The sequence below is a fragment of the Pollicipes pollicipes genome, unplaced genomic scaffold (assembly GCF_011947565.3).
Source record: "Pollicipes pollicipes isolate AB1234 unplaced genomic scaffold, Ppol_2.1 Scaffold_3087;HRSCAF=3621_pilon_pilon_pilon, whole genome shotgun sequence".
Lineage (NCBI taxonomy): Eukaryota > Metazoa > Arthropoda > Thecostraca > Pollicipedomorpha > Pollicipedidae > Pollicipes > Pollicipes pollicipes.
In genome coordinates, this window is record NW_023596225.1 from 36,775,290 (window position 1) to 36,795,702 (window position 20,413).

Below are 20,413 nucleotides of genomic sequence, written 5' to 3' on the forward strand. Positions count from 1 at the left end.
ATCCGTGGGCTGTTTCCTGTCGAGGATATGCACCAACCACGACAAGCTTGTGAGCTGACAATGTGAACATTTATTTCATCCTGGTACGCAGTAAGGTCGTACCCTCCGGATTGGCACAGAACTCAGTCGCCATCGCTGAGCAGCAATATCACATCGTCGCAACACATGGGACACATAGCCATACCCACAGACACGACACGGACTGGTCCCAAACGCTCACTGCGGCGACAACTGTAGCACCAGAGCTGTTCCACGACTGACCGGAGTACATAAGTAATCATAACATGGGACGAACACAAGCATCTCAGTCTACCTTCAGCGTGACATAAGGGTATAATGGTAGCCTCGTTACCTTAGCAGGCGCGTGCAGGCCAGCGACACGCCCACTTCTGGAATGGCGGTCGTGAAACTGGGGGCGAGGGCGGACAGACACTGAGCAAAGCGGCTGGTTCCCTGCACGACTGCCCCTTGTGCTAGGAAGTCTTCCGCCCAGCGCTCAGACGGACTACAGCACATTGAAGGCACCATCCTGCAGCAGTGGAGGTGACCGAATCAGAGTTCAGTGGCGTTGGGAAGGCGTCACAAGGACCACCCACGACTTAATCAGTCTGTGGGAGACCCCCCCCCCCCCTTCTCCTGTCAGATTTAGTGGAACCCTGGTCCAGCACCGTGGCTGATGGCTGACGGGCCTCGCCTTCTGTGGTCTCCCAGCTCCCCCTCACTGTATGAAATACACGCACAAAAACAAAACAAAACCGAGAGCAGTCGTTCGTCTGAGAGCGTGCGCCACGCCAGAAAGCTTCTCCTCACACATACACAATGTACTGCATTGACCAGACATACCTCAGTTCGACCATACCGCCGCAATGACCTTGGCGTCCAACCCAGGGGCGCCAGCGACGTCACTCACTTCGGGTCACCATACGCGACAGACCCTCCTCCTCAAAGGGCTCCACCGCCGCTCAAGGCTTGCCCGAGATAGGAGGAGAAGGCGTGGAACGAGGCGTCCGGCAGGGCGGTCACCAGCGCCGTGGTCTGGCCGCGTGCCCGCACGCACAGCACCGCCGTGGCGATCGAGGCGACGAACAGCAGCAGCAGGATCACCACCAGGCCGACCACGAACGTCAGCACGGACAGGCAGACGGCGTCGCCGCCGGCGCCGGCGCTGGCTCCGCCCGGCAGCAGGGTGCGCGTCGCCTCGGTGATGGCGATGTCCTGTGGCGCCACCACGCGGAGGCGGCGAGCCAGCCGCACTGGCTCGCGCGCTTCGGCCCGCTGCACGGCAGCCGCGCTGGCGTTCAGCTCGCGCCGCGACCGCTCCAGCACCCGCGACACCTGCCGAGCGGGGCTGGGTCATTCTTGGTGACGTGAGACACGTGGAAGGCAGTGTTTGGTCGGGGTCAGGTCGGGGCGCGGGGCACCTTTAGTTCAGACGTTGGGTTAGGGTAAGGTCGGGAATGCGGCGCTCTTCCAGGTCGCGGTCTGGGGTCGTCAGCATAGGGTCGAATCAGGGTCGGGGTCAGAAGCCAGGTCAGGTGGCCCGATACACCTGCAGGTCACGGGTTAGTTCAAGGGAATGTTGTATTCCTACTTGCTATGTCCCGCAGTTATTGGTTGAGCGGTGTATGTACATGGGGTATTATCATTTAACCCATGTACGGAGAAGACTAGCTTGATCAAGCTAACTCAATGGCTTAATGAGGGTCAATGAAGCCGCGTAAAGTTGCGTGGCTTTACTCACTTGTGCTACGATAAAAGAGCTTGCTCCCCACGCATAATCAAATACTTTATAGAAGCAAACCCAACAGTTCATACGGAACTCAGCTACTTCTTACTGTGACAACATCCTCTTGGCAGAAGCCGCACTCTCCCTTGCAGAGGTCCAGATTACATTCAATGATCACGTCCATCTGTTCCGGGAACTTAAACGCCGAGAAGTAGCTGCAGGAGGGATAAACGGCGGAAGTCACGTACGGGTACCACAACTACAGCAATGCACACGGGTGACGCTACACAGGTGACATCCACGACAGCACCGAGATCGAGTCACGGGATATGAAAGTGAAAAGCCTGGCAGCCGACGAAGGCTCGCGAGAGCACATTGTAAACCAAATCAAGTTGCAGAGCGTAAGCCGGCAGTGACACAGCATACCACGTGTGCGGGGAGTGGCACAGCATGCCACGTACGCGGGGAGTGGCACAGAATACCACGTATGTGGGGAGTGGCGTAGCAACGCACGCAGGGAGTGGCTCAGCATACCACGTACGCGGGGAGTGGCACAGAATACCAAGCATGTGGGGAGTGGCGTAGCAACGCACGCGGGGAGTGGCACAGAATACCACGTATGGGGGAGTGGCGTAGCAACGCACGCGGGAGTGGCACAGAATACCAGCATGGGGAGTGGCGTAGCAACGCACGCGGGGAGTGGCACAGAATACACGTATACGGGGAGTGGCGTAGCAACGCACGGGGAGTGGACAGAATACCACGTATGTGGGGAGTGGCGTAGAACGCACGCGGGAGTGGGCGCAGAATACCACGTATGTGGGAGTGGCGTAGCAACGCACGCGGGGAGTGGCACAGCATACCACGTATGCGGGGAGTGACACAGAAGCATTACCACGTGGGGGGAGTGACAAGGCACACCAAGTATGCGGAGAGTGGCACAGCATGGGGAGTGACAAAGCATACCGCGCATGCGGGAGTGACACGGCATACCACGTACACAGGAAGTGACACAGCATACCACGTACGCGGGGAGTGACACAGCATACCACGTACGCGGGGAGTGACACAGCATACCTGTACGCCATGACCGCGTTATTCTGCTTTGTTTTCAACCAGGGCGACAGCAGGTTCGGCTTCATGGTGCATCCGACGTCATCCGTCAGGTTCACGTGCGACGTCCTGACATATGACGTCACGAGTCACGCACACGAGCAGCGGCCGGGGCAGCCGTGGGTGCAGGTGGCAGTGAGGTATAGGCGCGCGTCGAGAGCAGCACCGCGGTCACGGGTCAGCGCGGAGGCATGTTGGCACTTCATGCTGCTGGGTGCTGCTGAGTTTCGTCAGCCACGCCGGCTCAGCGTAGATGCGTGCGACGCTAGGCACTGGCAACTGACTAACAGCATGACTCTCAAATTGAGGTATCATTTAGATGATGTACGAATCCGGCGGCATTTTCGCCATCAATGCGGCTCACAAAGAAGCCACGGCGCTAGGTATTGCAGCTGCTCGAGAAATATTATGTTCAGAAGTATTATCTTTGGGTCGCGTGGCCCCTAACAAACCCGCATGTGTCCGAACTCCATGCTCCTAACAAAGCTGGCATGACGCGTATCATCTTTATTTAACCCACGAGTGTCTAGTTATGTCTATCCGCGTCCCACGCGTCCATGACCGAACTGTGCTGTTCCGGTCACATGCCTGACACATAGCCCCTGGTGTCAGACCTAGCCCTGGGGTCCATCCCCTCACCCCACCGACCTCTTCCCGTCCCTTGCTCGGTACTGGCCCGCAGCCCCACCTGCGGCCTCGACCGCCCTGCCAGCACTGACCTGTCTCCGTTCATGGCGATACACTGCCGCACGCGTACGTCGACGTCTCGGTCGCCCTCCGCCTCCACCACCATGGTGAGGATGTCGCCGATCTTCACCAGCCCGTCCACGGACGGCGCGTACGGGCCCTGGCCGATCTGCGCCGTCGCCAGAGGTTAGGGCACGGGGTCAGGCTCGGCCTGGTCAGCGGACAAGCGTGTCACAGTTCAGCTGCCGTAAGATGAGCACGCGACGGGGCACCACAACGCTGGTATCCCCCAGGCGGAAAGGCATGTCGATTGTGCAGTTTCATCAAGCTGTTTCCTTGAAAATGTGCACAGACCAGCAGGAAGTATGCAAATGTTGCTCGAATTATGCTCTTGATTGTTGCGGCAATTATTTTAGTGGTGTATTACCATGGTGGAATGAAATGCTAGTTTAGACCAGACCGGCTGTCCGTTTTCATGCGCTGGGTTATAGCACTGCATGGTGAAGTGTAACGAAAGCTGCCTGTTTTCATGCGCCGGAATATGGCATTTTGTGGTGAAGTGTGACGGAGGCTGCCTGTTTTTCATGCGCTGTAATATAGCACCGTGTGGTGAAGTATGACGGAGCAACCTTCAGACTCATTCACTTTCATGCAGAGCTGATTTTACGCGCTCCGGAAAAACTATCCGATCAGCTGGAGGCAATGTTCCAATGGCCTTTGCGCTTAGGAAATCAGTATTCTATTATATTTAAGACAAACAAGAACCACAGCCTCTCTTAGTAACGCGCCGCGCAGTTCCATATCGGTTTCTACAACCCTGCCACTGCACGTGGTCGGTGACGCAGCTGTTCCATCCGAAGGCGACCGGTGAACTACGACAGATGAAGAGAAACCATTTCACCCATCGGCTGCTCATGCGCTTCGTGCGGCCCGCACGAAGTTCCCCGGCGCCAAAAAAGCCGCCATACTCCATATCCTGGCTCATCACCGGCCGCCCAGTCATGACCGCATCTCGCGCGTCGCTTTCCAAAGTGAGATTTTTGCGCGGACGTCGGCGGTAGCTCCTACGCTTTCCCTCCTCACTCGAGTCGCCCACAGCCACATTGGCTGATAAAAAGCGTCGGCGCCGCGCGGGGGGCCGTCCGACAGCCAGCAGGCGTCCCGCTGCGACGCCGCGGCCGCCCGCGCGCGCGTGCGTCGCCAGCGCTGTGTCGCAACCGTGTTGCACAAGCGGGCATCACTGGCGGAGCCTTGCGTGTGATGCGCTGACCGCCGCAGGGGACAGCGTGCGCGAGAACATGCGAAGAACAGGCGATGGCCATCGAGAGCGTTCCAGGCGATGTTTTGTCGAGGCAGGTTACCCTTCCCTCGCCTTCCGCTCGTGCTTCAGTGATACGCCAGGTCGGGGGTTAGCGTGTTTCGAAACGTGTTTTTCTGGCCGCATTCATCGGCTGAAGTCATGTGTCGCTTTGTTAGTGGGATGTGTGGGATGTTTGTGCTTGTCGGAGCGGGGCTAGATGGTCTGGTAACTTAAACGTGAAAAACCGGCCGAATATCGCTCAGACCGGCACTCACGCAAGCCCATGTTACGGATCGCGTTTATTTCCGCGTTCTAGAGCATGATGGGAGGCTTGAAATGGAAGGCTGCTTAAGGTCATCGATGCTAAGAAAGGTGCTTTGGAGATGTTTGAGAACAGCAGATGCGTGTTTCGTTTGTCTGAAAATTGCGTAGTTTTTATGTCGAAAGACAGTAAAGGAGCATTTCAACCATGTAAGATGCAACGTCACCTTCTGCTGACAACCGTAAGTCATGTTAATTCACGCTGTCCCGATGTAGCACCTATTTCACGGGAGACACGAGCCACTTACACGTGAACCCTTGACCTGCGTCATAAAACTCGTGCGACGAGTCACCAGAACCCGTGCACCAGAGCTGCGACGTCGCCGATGTCTTCCCGGGCCAACACTCACCTGTATGTCGAGCACGGCGTTGGCCTTGGAGACGGGGTCCTCGTCCGTCTCGAATGTCACCTCCTTCTGGTCCAGCGTGTCCACGTTGAAGGCGTACGTCACGGTCTTCTCATTGACCTGGCGCGCCCCCTTGGGCCGCAGCATGCAGCGGATCTTGCGCGCCGTGTCAAACGCCTGCAGGAGATCGAACGGAGCGTGCAAGTCGTGACAGTGTCGTGAGAGGCGGCACGGGTCCGCGCGGCGGTTACCGGGTTATGACGAGCCACGCCGGCCGAGACATGTTTTTGTGTTGTTTTGTATTAGTGTTCAGTGTTAATAATCCTCACGTCTAGAGTGTTTTGTAAACAGGAAAGTACACACCCTTACCAGGCATCACAACGCAATCACCAAACAACGCACGTTATTGCCACGGCTGACTTCGTCACTTTGAACAAGCGTTGGTGGGCGCAATTAATGTGTAGCTGCACGTCTTAAGCTATCCGAAACGGACAACAAATATACAATTCAAAATCCCCTAACTTTGCGCAGCACGGAAATGTTATGGCCGGCCATCTCCGAGCAAGAAGAAAGTGTGTCGATGCCGGAGCGCAGGGGCTGCGCCGCCTCTTCACACAGAAGCCCACCGGAAGCCCAGACCAGTCCGCCAGTGTCGCGGATCGGCGCGGCAGAACGGCGTTCCGGCGGCTTAACTTTCTGGTGCGTGGAGGGCCGCCGTAATGGGCCGGCGGCCGGCGCCCACAATGCAGTTCAGCGCACTTTCACGGCCTGCCTCGCCTGGTCGCGTGTCGGTGCCGTCCCTGCCCGAGCGTCGGCCGGCGCGGACGCTCCCGCCTCGGCGGACAGCCGCCTCCGGCCGACGGACGGCGACGGTCCCGACGCAGGCCCGCGCCGTCCTGACGCGGCTCGGGCCCGGTCCCACTGCCACCTGCAGCCAGGGATCCGTCACGGTTCCGGCGCCTCCCTGCCTGGCACCCGCCTCGGTCTTGGAGCTTTCTGACCACAGGCACGCCACGACCCGTCACTAGTCGGCAGGGGTCCGCCACGGTCATGGCCACTTCCTGCCACAGACGCGCGCTCTTCCGCTTTTTCCCTGGCAGAAATCCGACATGGTTTCGGCACTTCCCTGCGCGAGGTCACCACGGTCCTACCGCTCCATACGCCAGAAGATCAGGATGTTGCTTCGCTCTTCTAGCATCTTTGCAGCGCTACAGACGGCGGTGCGCCGTGCAGTCTGCAGTGATCCCCGCCCGCGCCCGGCGACCGAGCTGCTGTGAAGGCAGGTCAGCGACGGGCCGGGCGCCCACCCCGGCTCAGCCGCGCCCCGTCAGCCGCGGAACGCCAGCCGGCGGCGTGCGTGCGTGAGCTCGCTCTCGTGGCGCGGGTCGGTACGGTCGGTACCGCAGACGCGGTGCGGTACGGTTTGGCGGGCGGCGGCCCGACCGGAACCCAACCGCTCTGATGGCGTCGTTTAACCGGTTCTGCTGGTGTCATCCGTGCTCACCGGCGATGAGGGCGGCGCACCATCCGTCACCCGTCATGGTCGGCAGGAGGGCGTATCGGCAGGGAGACAGCCAGCGACACTCAGATGGGAGCTGCCAGACACGAACAGCTGGCTGGGTTGGGTTACCCAACTCAGTCAGCCCGGTACCCATCTTAGGTGCCAGGCTGAGGCTGAGACGGAGGCTGAAATTGTGACCCACCAATTATAATTCAAGGTGTTTGTTCAGTTTCTCCTGGATTATTTGGCCAGAGCCAAGGCTCTTAAAGCAATGGCCTTTCCCCTGCTGAACCCCCGAATGATCTTGACCACCGACGATAATAACATCGGGTGTTTTGTGTCCCTCCAATATGAAGATGTTCACAGAGAGGTCCGCATTCCATCGACGATCGCAGCTCCTGTTGTGTTAACGGGTCAGATCCGTCGTCTTCATGTGGACGATCAATGTGTAGTGCGCGGGCACCTCTGCCACATTCACACGACCCGTGACCCCGCGCGCCTCCGAGGTCACACATTTCGGCCCGGGACGTACTACATTCGTGAGTGTGACACCAATGTGGCGTGTCACCTGCTCGTGCTTGTACCCGCTGCTCGTGCTTGTACCCGCTGCTCGGCTTGTGCCCGTTGCTCGGCTTGTACCCGCTGCTCGTGCTGGTACCCGCTGCTCGGCTTATGCATGCTGCTCGTGCTTGTACCGCTGCTCGTGCTTGTACCCGCTGCTCGGCTTGTACCCGTTGCTCGGCTTGTTCCCGCTGCTCGGCTTGTGCCCGCTGCTCGTGTTCGTACCCGCTGCTCGTGTTCGTACCCGCTGCTCGGCTTGCACCCGCTGCTCGGCTTGTACCCGCTGCTCGGCTTGTACCCACTGCTCGGCTTGTACCCGCTGCTCGTGTTCGTACCCTCTGCTCGCGCCAGGATTTCACCGATACCGGAAAAGAAGGCCAGCTGTTTCCTCCGGGGCACGGCGACGCATCGCTGAGCGTGTCTGGATTTGATGTCATCCACCACCACGGCCATCAGCTGGCACTTGACTGGCCTCGGGCAGAAGGTGGCTGTGCCCCAGTCACCATTTCCGGTGAGCACTTCCGGTGTCGCGTCAGAGCTGGTGTCACCCACTCCTTTTGAACGGCTCCTATGCGCCGTCACTTTTGGCTGCATCGTCTATTGCCACAGATTCTCCGTCACTCTGCAGTATAGACAATGGGTCACTGTGGAAGGAGCCAGAAACACAAACGTTGCCGTGGAGGAGAACTTGATGCCGGATATCATCACTTACACGGACGAGCTGGTCGCCGTTCCTAGCCCGCACGTGCTGGCCCGAGAGATAACTCCGGTGCAGCACATGGACAACGGTCACCGCCAAACGACAGCTTGCGCTTCACCGCACCTTGTCAGGTACGACCAGATGCGAACTCATCCGAACTGTGCATATCACGGTCTCATGTGCTTTCATCTGCCCAGGACTTCATGTGGGATGTGTCTGGCCCAGCCCTGCAACATTTGGCTGGAGCACGACCTGGCCTTTGACCTGACCTATGACCGCCCGATTTGCGCCGGATACGCCTTCCCCACGTCCGACCCGACCTGGCCTGATCCGACCGGATCTAGCGCCTGGCCTGACCTGCTGGACGTCTCTCGTGACCCGGTCATCTCGCAGTCGCGTGACCTCCATAGGTCTTGTATCGGGCAGGGCCCGGTCGTGAGAGTCTCTCTGGGCGCGCTCGACGCCGGGGACGATTGTATCTCTGCGGCGCCCGTGCCCACGACTCCAGGATCGTGGAAAATAACATGGCCGGTCGCCGCTTGAGACGGCGGGGAAAGTTTCCGGACTGCGGCTCCGCCAGCAGGCATTCTTCCGGCGTGGACGTCTAGCGTATCAAGTTTAGATTATCACCCAAGCTAATGAACAGGCGTCGACGTTTTGGGGAAGCTTTCTAAACGAGCACGGCATGTTCAGGCGATATCGGAAACCACGGAGTCAGCCCGCGTATCAGGATTTATGTACAGTTGAATAGGGTGTGGTCTTACTTCCATAGAGAACGCAGTCCCGGTACTTGGCCTGTCCCATAGACAGCCGTGGTACGTATGTACATCTACCGCATTCGTACATCCTCTGGCCTTTAAAACCACCGAGTTTGCACATTGTCATCAGGGATGAACTACGGCGGTGCCAGCAACACGAACTTGACACGTTACAATCCTGTGCCGGGCAAGCTATCCTATAGGTTACTATGGTCCATATGCGCCTGACCTGACCTGACCTGACCGTATGCCATCTGACTTGTGATTGATCGGACCTGACCTGACCTGACCGTATTTTACTTGTGACTGACCGGACCTGACACAGCCTGTCCCGCCGTCACCTGTTGTACAACTGGCCGGCCCCGAATCTAATCTGGCCAGACCTGACCTGAACCTGACTCGCCTTAACGTTCTGCCTTGGTCATTCGGACGTGTAGATAAGTGGGCTACAGGCTTCCGACATGCCAAGAAGCGCACCTATTGCACAACATCCTTTAGTTCACGGCTAATTAATGTAATTTGCATTCAGCCACTGGTCACAGTGGTATTGTAGTCGCTTTCCTTTGAACAATTGCTCCATGAAATATCAGTGCGGCAGTATCATCGGCTTTCATTAATCCCGGAAGAAGACTAGTGGGCTGTCATGCATGCTGAAAATTACACTGTATCTCCATTCAACTGGGCAGAAATTCGTCTTAGGTTTAAAGATTTAGTACGTGAAGTAAAACAGACGTCCCAGCTGAAGGAACAAACTGCCAGTAATTAGATCCCTTAATTATCACTGCGAGCGCATAACTCCATTTTATAACTATTCTAACCGTCTTGGGCTGGCATCGTTATGGAATACGTGTTTTAAGCTACAATGGACCTTTCACGGAAAAGACCCAGCGCTCACTTAATGGGAACTATAATGCCAAACTTGGAGAAAATTAGCCTTACAATAAACACGCCATTAAAGTTGAAATCGGTGGATAAAGACGCGCCGGTGGCGGCGTTAACAAGCAGTGCTGTACGAGCAGACATTATTGAAAGTAGAAACACGCGCAGCGCGCATGGTGTCGAAAACTCGTTCCTTGAAGACAGCGGACAGTTCTTAGCGTCTCCCGATATCCCAGCGACTGAGCCCAACCTCCACCCCACCCCATCCCACCCCCTCCCTTTTCATCGACCGAGCCCCCACCGACGAGCCCCAAGAAACTGAGCCCGTCCCTCCCCCTTCACCGATTGAGCCTCCCCCCACCAACTGAGCCCCCCCCCCCCTTCACTGACTGAGCCCCCCTTCACTAACTGAGCCCCCCCTCCCCTCCACCCACCCACCAACTGAGCCCCCCACCGACTGAGCCCTCCACCGACTAATCCCACCTTCTGCAGGCCGACGTCGTTCTGGACGACGATGACGTTCTCCATGTAGTCGCGGCCGTCCTTGAGCCTGTTGAAGCGGGTGCCGCAGGCGTCGGCGCTGATGATGAAGGAGCGCGTGCGACCCGCCGGCCCGCCGGACGCGTGATGGCACAGTGGTGATGAGAAGTATCCCTGCGCACCACGAGCGGCACTCAGCGGCGGAGCAAGCACGTGGAGAGGTGGGGGCGTAGACTAAACTAGAGACTAGACTAGAGACGAGGCGTAGACTAATAGTAGAGAAGGGGGATTTTTCTTGTTATGCTGCGAGGAAACATGCCGAGAGCGCTCATCATCATTTGAAGAGGCGCCAATGATAATACCACGGCGCCGAACATATCATGACGACAATTATGCTACAGAACGTCAAAACCATAACATCCCCTCCTAAACGTTCATGACTTTATGAAGCAATCACTCGAGTACCAGTGAATGCACTCGGTACAGTCACACGTGTGAGTGCGACCTATCGCACATACAGACCGGTAATTTCGATGAAACCGAGACAGCCCGGTGTCAAAAGATCTCGTCACGCCTCAGTGAACAGGGTCGCTCCTGAATGCTTCGTTACTGGACCGATGTTCCGGATCGGAGCACCTGCTCAGCGTGTACAGCGCTCTGCCCAAACGACATTGGCTGGGTGATAATTCTGACTCCCTCGCCCGCATCTAAGCACCAACTGTGGAGTAAAAATGCCGCCATTGTTCTGTCAAACTCGTGAATAAATCGATACTTGCCACTACCGGGCGGGCTCAGGGTGACAGGCCTACCCGCCACCATGGTCGCAGAGCATGCCCGGCCGACAGGGCACAGACAGCTGACAACTGACGGCGACAAATGGCGGCGCAGCAACGATCGCAAGCGGAAATTATCGCAGCCAATGCTCAGTCAAATGACAGAGGACACATGAAGGTCAGCACGCCGAGTACCATGAGGGAAATGGTGCAAAAAAGTATTGCCGGGGATGCTTTCCCTATCGTGACCTGATGTACGGATGCATGGACTGACACCGCAGCCGCCAGCCGGGCCGATGATGCCAGTGCGGCAGACTCCACCGCTGGGCTCTTCAGCGGCATAGGTGAGAAACACGCGGTGTGGGATTGGATCGCGTTATCTTCCTTTGATGAATTTGATTGGCTGACGACCACCTCACTTCCGGTGTCGATATCGTCGTCTTGTGTCCGTTTCCCAGCGTTGTGCTAGACGCGCCGCCATTTTCTGGAGGACGTCACGTCCTTCACAGATGCCACTAGGTCAGGCCCCGGCACGGGAGGACGTCACGTCCTTCACAGATGCCACTAGGTCAGGCCCCGGCACGGGAGGACGTCACGTCCTTCACAGATGCCACTAGGTCAGGCCCCGGCACGGGAGGACGTCACGTCCTTCACAGATGCCACTAGGTCAGGCCCCGGCACGGGAGGACGTCACGTCCTTCGCTGATGGCACTAGGTCAGCCCCCTGGCACGGGAGGACGTCACGTCCTTCGCTAATGGCACTAGGTCAGACACCGGCACGGAGGGATCTCGGTCACCAAGTCACCTCCGGCCGAGAGTGGACCCAATTATTGCTGTTGTTTGTCCCACTGTGGTGTGCCGCTTTGGTCAAAGGGAACAACAAGAGCCTTGAGGTTGCAAATGTGGTTTCATAGCAGTTTGTTGAGAAAGCAAATGACGGTACTTTTGCAGTGTTCAGAACGCAACAGGCCGTGCATGACTTAAGATTATTTCATTCAACTGTCATTCAGTTCCACTAAACCACTGATTGGTGAGTGGGAACTGTCTCATCGGAATGAAATATTTTAGGAGGTAGCTCTTTGTCGGCTTCGGCTTTGACACACCTAGGCTACGCACTCGTTTTAGCTATCGGACCAGAAGTCACAGTGCGAGGGGTGTGGCGAGCGGCTGACCGTTGACCACGTCCTGACCTCGTGTCGTTAATATGACAGGGGTTGTCTGCACTGGCGTCCCTTTCCCGGCTCCTTAATTACGGTCCATACTGTGACATCATCAACGTACCCGCCTTCTTAGACCAAGTGACTTTAGAACTATTTGTAGCCGTTCAACCGTATAGACATACAGATGAAGTGCGCAGAAGTTATAAGTGACACAGTTCTAACCGAGTGATGTGCAATTGATAATTCTGTCTACCACGGTACCTATCAGTGTTCTCTTCTTATTGAGGAAAACCATTTCTAAAACTCCATGTTCTACCGAAATCTACAAAAGCTTAAGTAGACAGATAGTTTAGGAGAGGGCGCGAAACGGCCACGTAGTCGACGCTCCCATACAGTCATCACCATCCCCCTGCAGTCGTCTTTGAGACTCTTAAGTAAATTTGGACGATCAAAACAGCTCTCTACGGCAGTTTGCGTGGAACGAGCGGAGAGTTCTGCATGAAAGAGTAATAGTTTAAACTCAACAAATTCCGAACACAGCAATACTACCATTGTTGCGCTTTGTCTTCGGACTTATTCTATAAGCTGAAACGCTGCCACGGTCAGTATGCTATAAAGTGGTACGCTGAGGCCGCGCTGAGGTCATATATTTTATAATTATTTTTGCGTAGCGGACAAACTTAAAAACATACTATGAAGCAGAAGCACATGCCCCAACCTTCTAAAATTTTTCAAATACGATTTTTTCTTAGTCCAATCGCCTTGACGCCAACCCATCCAGCCCACGGAGCCAGCAAATCAGCGCGACTCGGTTCACTCACCTTAGAGTAGATGATGCCCTCGAATGGCCGGTCGAAGGCGATCTGGAGCTGCATGCTGTCGGCGGCGCACTGCACGTTCAGGCTGGTGATTTGGGGCGCATTCTGAGGTCGGATCAGATCGGCCGGCGAGAGACTGCCCGCTCCCAGGTCTGTCCGAAACAGAAGGTCAGTGAGGGGGGGGGGGGGAGAGACCGGCGGCGGATGGAGACAGCCTGTCAGGGCTCAGGTCTGACCAGACAGCGGGGCAAACGGTGCAAGTACGAACCGACTCGGTCGGTTTGGTGGCAGGGTTGTCGACAGGCAGCAGAAGGATCGCTGCTGTTACAAAGTACGCTCATGTGGATGGTGAAAAATTCTGGTTTAGTAGAGGTTGCGTTGCGCTTCTGGAGGACAGATCAGTCATGGGTGCCTTCCAGTGATGTACTTTCCTATAAAGTTCAGGGGTAGTGGGGAGGGTTGCACCCCCGACTTTAAGAATACAAGTGGCAAAGTCCGATGTCCGAATCTGAACACCATTCTCCCGGTATCTTGAAAGAAGGTTTAGCCATTTGCCTTGTTCTGTCCCCTCAGGCATTTTGCGGAATTACAAATTTGATGTCTGTAGATACAGGAGACAGAAAAAGATTCTCGGATACAGAGCCATGCTATGGTTTGGTGCATGGGACCTTGGAACAGCTCCAATGGTTGATATATTTCCCCTCACGTGATCATGTGCATCAACTTTTGTGTATAAAAAATACTCCTTAATGTCTTTGCGACAAGCTAGTCACCTTTTGTGTCAAACAAAACAGCACCCTCCTCAGAGCCACTGTGGAACGGGTTTCTCCAGCGTATGAGGACATCCTGTATGCCGTGTTATTCGAGAAGTGGTCCATCTTAAATTATTGCAAACTGCACGCTTGAGGCTCTTGCTTAATTGCTGTCGTTATACAGAAATGAAACGTCTTGCAGGTTGCAAGCAAGCTATCATTTTCATCAGCGGTCTCCTCCTGTCAGCTCAAGTGGGTCACATAGCGTGAAAATAGCAGTTCGAATGCGTTTTGTTCTGAGCGGTTGTTAGGAGCTGCTAGAATCGGGGAACTGATAGAGCGGGCACGGACTCTGACCCAGTTCCGCATCATACCCCGAAGTCGAGATGAAACGCCGAGGAATGTGGATATGCTTAGTAGGAAAAAGCGGCTCACGCTTTTACTGTCGCGCCGACGGCAGCACGCTTCCAGGAAGTACAAGCCCACACGGGTTTCACTAACGTGTTGTATGCAAACGTAATTGAAACACGACTTACAGACGGAAGTTAAGAATGAGTTTGGAAGAGCCTGCGAGGGGATGGGTTAAGCCGCTTAATGTGTCAGTTAGCACCACCGAACAGCGCTGCGATCACATTAGACATGCTTCGGCATAACTGCGTAGAAACTTCCCTTGACATTCCATTTCAACGTCAAACGGGTTTGAAAGAGAAAGTGCTGCGACCGCTCGATCATCCTTTGACTGGCATGCCAGCCCTAAAGTCTCAAACGTCCTTAATACTGGCGGAAGTGTATCGCAAGTATACATATATATATATATATATATATATATATATATATATATATGTAATTCGCGAACATGAAGCGGTCAACCGGCAACCGGAACACGCACCATTTCTGTGTATCATTATCAGCCAGCAGCCCAACGAAGTGCAGTATTTCTGTCGGCGAACGTGGGCTAACGCCGCAATGGACGCCCCTGCCGCGGTCGCGGTCACCGGCGCCGCACCGCCGCGCTACAGCCGTCGCCGTCATGGGATTACGCCGCGGCGATTGCGAGTCTGAGCGCCCGTCGTGAGCGGTGGCGCTCTCCCACGTGCAACAGCGGTGACGCGGCGCTTAAGACGGCACCACTCAAGCGGTCTGTCCGCTCACACGGCAGCTCTGCCTGTCCGCTCACACGGCAGCTCGGTCTGTCCGCTCACACGGCAGCTCTGCCTGTCCGCTCACACGGCAGCTCTGTTTGTCCGCTTGCACGGCAGCTCTGTCCGTCCGCTCACAGTGCAGCTCTGTCTGTCCGCTCACACGGCAGCTCTGTCTCTCCGCTTACACGGCAGCTCTGTCTGTCCGCTCACACGACAGCTCTGTCTGTCCGCTCACACGGCAGCTCTGTCTGTCCGCTCATACGGCAGCTCTGTCTGTCCGCTCACACGGCAGCTCTGCCTGTCCGCTCACACGACAGCTCTGGCTGTCCGCTCACACGGCAGCTCTGGCACAGCTACGATAACACGTGGGTTTCCCTGAGGGCGACGAATCGGGCCTGGGCACTTGCCCCGACAATGGGGCCCGGCGCGATCTGCCGTAGTCGTTTTATAGTTGGCTCATCTGCGAATCATTAAGACCTGATTCTGTGGCGACGCCATCATTCAAAAGCTGACTTCATGGATCCAGCAGGGCTGGCAAAGGTAGAAAGGCGGTCATTGGGCTCGCCAGTGGCGCACAAAAGGCACTTTTCCTTGGCACAATTTCTATCAGTTATTTTTAGAACCCGCATTTTTCCTCACGTCAAGGGCGTACATCCCTACTCAGAAACGCAGCACACTTCTGCTTCAGAGCAGGCCGGCTGGACCTTACGTGCCCCCGCACCACCTCACCCCTTCCATCCTCCTCGAACCAGAGCACCTTTTCCGTTCTTTCAGTATGATATCACCCCTTCCGTTCCCCCCGGATCATCGTACTCCTCCCGTTCTCACTGAATCAGCTCACCTCACCCGTTGTCCTCGAACTAGCTCGCCCCTTCCATTCTCCCTGGGTGACCTCACCCTTTCCGTTCTCCCTGGGTCACCTCACCCTTTCCGCTCTCCCTGGGCCATCTCACCTCTTCCGTTCTCCCCGGATCATCTCACCCCTCCCGTTCTCACTGGATCAGCTCACCTCACCCGTTGTCCTCGAACTAGCTCGCCCCTTCCATTCTCCCTGGGTCACCTCACCCTTTCCGCTCTCCCTGGGTCATCTCCCCTCTTCCATTCCCCCTGGGTCACCTCACTCCTGCCGTTCTCCCCGGATCAGCTCACCCACCGTCGCCGGTACCAGGGCGCGGCTGAGGAGGCCGCCGGCGTCTCCATCCCGTCATGGCGCCGCGGGTGACCCTGCACGAGGCGTGGCGCCGCCCGCGCGCCGCTAGCCGCCAGCCTGTCTCACGCCGAGAAGCGCTGTCACACGCGACGGCGGCGACCGGCGGCGGGTGAGCGGACCGAGTCCGACAGCCGATGACTGGAACAGCGCGCTGCCGCTGCCGGCTGATTGCGTGTCCCGGGCCGGGGCGATCGGCCCCCGGGCTCCCGGCCGATCTCAGCGGGTGGGACGTGACGTCGGTGGTGCGACGTTCGCGTGAGGTAACCTCAAGTGGTTGCATAATCGATTGAGTTTGTCGGGAGCATGACGTGGTGGGAAGAAATGCGGTAGCTCCCATTCCTGAGCAGGCTGTGGGGCCAAGCATTAAGTTTTACCGATGGGTTCTAGGCTATCTCTTGTGATGAAGAAATGCGTCCATCAGAAACATCGGGCAATTAGTGTCTATTGTCTTTCAGCCATCAACATCACGTGAAATGATGGATTAGCATGGAACGGTTCCCGTCATGGGAATTCCAATCAGTCAGCCCGCTCATTAGCGTACATGCTTTCTCCGAATCAATCAACAGGTTGTCGTTATCCTTACTTCCTCCGTCAGCGCCCTCATGTGCAGCAACGCCTGCCGAGACGGCCGTACCACCCCTCCAAATATTCTATGACAGTGACTGAACCCAACGAAAAGCTGTTTCTAAATCAATCGGTGGAAATTGGCACAGTGATGCGCCGACAGAGACCTCTAGGGATCATCGCCCTCCGATAGGTTGAGTGTCGTAAAGTTTCACAATGCATTTGGACCAGACGCATTGTTGCTTCGTAAAGATAACATAAAGCCAGGCTTGAATCAAACAAAAAAAATATGCCAATCGACGCTCCCAGGCGAGCAAAATAAATTGTTCGTTTTCTAGTGACAACTATAAGTTTGTGTGCAAGGTCAGTCAAGTGCAAATTTAAGGTCAGCTTTCCCGGACTTTGGACACTCGAACTGAACGGTTCCCTCCCCTCGTGAGGAAACCGTTCAGACCGTGAAGTTGTTGTGAACACCTGCTCTCCCGACGTATTTGCTGCAATTCTCCGTGCCAGGAGTTGTTGCTTCACGCTTTCACAATTCTGCAAGGTTCTACCCTAATGTGAGCAGAACGAAATTCAAACAGAATGCAGTAGCATGTCATTTGAGCAATGTTTTAGATTATAGGATTGCGGCCAGGCACGCAGCGGAAAATTGCGGTATTTAGTTTGTGTGGGGTTCGTCGGAGATAAAAAAGTTTTCTTAAGGACTAAAGCTCAGTCCAGCGGAATAAAAGGAGAGCAGTTCAATAATTTTTTCCTGGAATAAGGGTCGGAACAACGAAGCGCCATTTTTACATCTTGTGATGTTAGCCAAGGCGCTGGTCACACGAAGCTCTAGGTTCGAACGGGAGGTGTAATCCCGTGCCGGACGATGATGGGACCTGGTTATCCGACCTGAGTGAACAGCGAACATCCAAAGCTCTTTCTGGGTCATGGAACGAATTCTTACAGGAACCTGGGAGGCGACATGTCCCTTTGTTCGACGAGTCGGGAGCGACGCAACAAAATGAGCCCAGTAGCTTAGTGTTGCAATTATTGGAATCTACGGCTGAATAGGAAAGCCTTCAGCGGAAACTGATAATACCCGCTTTAAAAAAGAAAAGATAGGAGTAAAAGCTGCGATACGTGTAGTGGAGTGTGCGACGAAGCAGCTTATCGACAACGAATAAAACGTGAGTGATACGAATCTACCATTGTTCCATTATCCAGCAGAGGCTCAGCAAGGCAACGCGCTGGGCTCCAAGCCAGGCAGCTGCCGGTCAGACAGGTTGACCGGCAGAGAGCGTAGGACGGAGGACAGAGGACGGCCGGTGTGATGTAACGCCGTCACGGCTGGCGCGCCACTTTCGCCGAGGGTGCGCCTCTCTCACCCCGGCGGCCAGCTGGTTCGACGGGACATCGGAGACGGACCGGGACGACCAGGCGCGCGACTGAGGCGGGATGCGGGACAGTTAAGGATCGGGACTTTTGGGAAGGCTCATTCCGCGCACACGGAGGGCGTGGGTCGGTGCCCAACATCAGTTTGTTTGCATGGTCCCAATCGTATTGATGGGCGGATTTCATGAGGATGTTAGATGCGCTCATAAATATACTTGAGGTGCATTCCGCAGCGGAACTCAACTGCAACAGCCTCAGCCCTGCCGATTATGCCCATCCTGATTCAGCCTGGCTGTCCGGCGGGACTGGGAGAAGAGGCTCTCGTTACAACGGCCCCGCCCCGCCCTGTGCGCCCGGTACTGACCGTTGACACTGTGGGGCGGAGGTGCGAAGAACCTGACGTACTGGTCCTCCAGCCGGGTTTCCACCGCCAGCTGGTCCTTAAGCTGCTCGATCTGCTCCCGAGCCACGTCACTCGCCGACACGTGCTGGGGGGGGGGGGGGGGGGGGACGACGGTTTGCATCAGCCGCTGACGTTCGCCGCGGGGGTGAAGCTCGCGCCTAAATGTTCAGTCAGCCAAGGAAATCGTGATGAAAGCCTTCAGGATTAGCATGTTTTTATATCTGAAAGTAGTTGTTAGATATCAAGCAGGTATGGGATTCGCTTATGCAACTGGACCAACTGCTTTAATCACGTATGCATGGGGAACTAGTGCAACATTATGACCACGACACGAAAGCCCGGGTGAAAAATGACGAAAAAAGCTGCAGCGATAAATGTATCTGCCGGAACGGCGTCTTACAATGGCGAAATGTTGCAATTGTGGCAATTTCAGTGAAAATGAGTGCGACCACCACCAATGCCATTACTTAGCGTGCACAGTGCACAACCGTAGAACTACATCCTGCACTTATGTAAGAAACTGCAAGTGCACTTATCACAAGTGAACTAATTTGTATTTACCTTTTAACTAGTTTTTTCGTAACTGCGCATCGCATAACGGTTTTTTAGCAACGCGCATTGCATGTGCAGACTAGAACGATTTTAATTACGCAGAGGACAACTTCCGTATGTCCAAGCTTGCCTAGTGATAGTTGTTTAAATCACCATGAAAATCGAACTAACCTGAAAGTGGAAATGTCACCGAGAATTCAAAAAAATACACCGAGAGATTCGCACGGCTGCCAGTTGCTGACTTCGACACAACAAACGCCCATCATGCCTCGGCTCTAGTCCTCGCGTTCCGCCCGCCCACTCACCTGCACCAGCAGCACTGCGGCGAGCGCGGCGCGCGTCCACTCGGCGGGTCGCCCGGCTGCAGCCATGGCGGCGGCGTCTCTGCGGGTCAGGGTGGTGCGTCAGAGCGCGGTCCCGCATGTGTGACCGGCCGACAGCCGGAGGCCGCGGCCCTGGGCTCTGGCGGTGCCGGCCGCTGCCGCCTCACACCCGGCGCGGCCTGCCGCCACGAGGTCTCCAGGCCGGGCGGTGCGTGGCCCGCTGGGATGTGGGGTGCTGTTTGGCCTTTGACGTTGCGCGCGGACTGGGTCAGATAGGGGACCGGTGACATGGCCGCATGACACGCGGAAGAGGCGCTGCGGCGGCTCGAGGTCGTTCCGTGAGAACGCATCGCACGCGACATTCGCCAGCCGTCAGCCCAACTTGATGTCAAACAATACTTATCCACCTTTGTTCCTAGGCAAAACTGGAACAGGAGATCACGACGAAAGTCCCGCACGTGCAGGTGCGTCGTGTAGCCTTATCGTCACCATTCACCTCCATCGGGACCAGCGGGGCGTGACTACGAACTGAGCACTGGAACGCCCACCCCATGGAGCAGAGGCGAGTCAACACTCGCCGAAAGGCGGGCCCATCCACCGGCACCGTTCATGTTTTGTATGACGCAAGCTTTCGCAGCTCGTGCGCTCGCGCTTTGCCTCTGCCGCTCTCACGCACCGCGGATGCTGTGAGAGCCGTGGAGAGAAAACGGCCCACTGCAAATGCTTCCTAGAAAGGGGAACGCAGCTATGAAAACAATGCGGATTTCTACATTGTGGATTGCGGATAACATGGCCGTGCGCTGTAGCGCGTTTACCTGCACACTGAAGCACGCATTGTCTACATCCTCACAATGGCTTTAATGTGGGAGTCTGGTTTGTAAAATGGACATCTGTCTTGAAATCATTTCTGCGCATGCAACAGCTCCAGGATTTTTTTGGCTCCGTTTATAGGCTCTCACATACGTA

The 20,413-nt window shown here is 55.9% G+C and overlaps 1 protein-coding gene across 1 annotated transcript; it reads right to left on the reverse strand.

The window, feature by feature from the left end:
* Positions 1 to 348: 348 nt before the first annotated feature.
* LOC119090088 (uncharacterized) lies at positions 349 to 19,466 on the reverse strand. The gene is made up of 10 exons (XM_037212882.1): positions 19,430 to 19,466; positions 18,534 to 18,657; positions 13,128 to 13,276; positions 10,377 to 10,547; positions 5,498 to 5,671; positions 3,559 to 3,695; positions 2,804 to 2,908; positions 1,836 to 1,941; positions 974 to 1,335; positions 349 to 409 (listed from the first exon to the last, which is right to left on the reverse strand). The coding sequence occupies exons 3-10, from the start codon at positions 13,179 to 13,181 to the stop codon at positions 349 to 351; spliced, it is 1,170 nt and encodes a 389-aa protein (XP_037068777.1). The 5' UTR covers positions 13,182 to 13,276; positions 18,534 to 18,657; positions 19,430 to 19,466.
* Positions 19,467 to 20,413: the final 947 nt, after the last annotated feature.

Bases quoted from the DNA above. Each gene is read 5' to 3' on its own strand.
- LOC119090088 (XM_037212882.1), bottom strand. From the start codon at position 13,181: ATGCAGCTCCAGATCGCCTTCGACCGGCCATTCGAGGGCATCATCTAC. The intron at 5,672-10,376 runs GTGGGATTAGTC...GATCTCCTGCAG, and splicing joins ACGACGTCGGCCTGCAGAAG to GCGTTTGACACGGCGCGCAA. The intron at 1,336-1,835 runs GTAAGAAGTAGC...CCCGCTCGGCAG, and splicing joins GCCAAGAGGATGTTGTCACA to GTGTCGCGGGTGCTGGAGCG.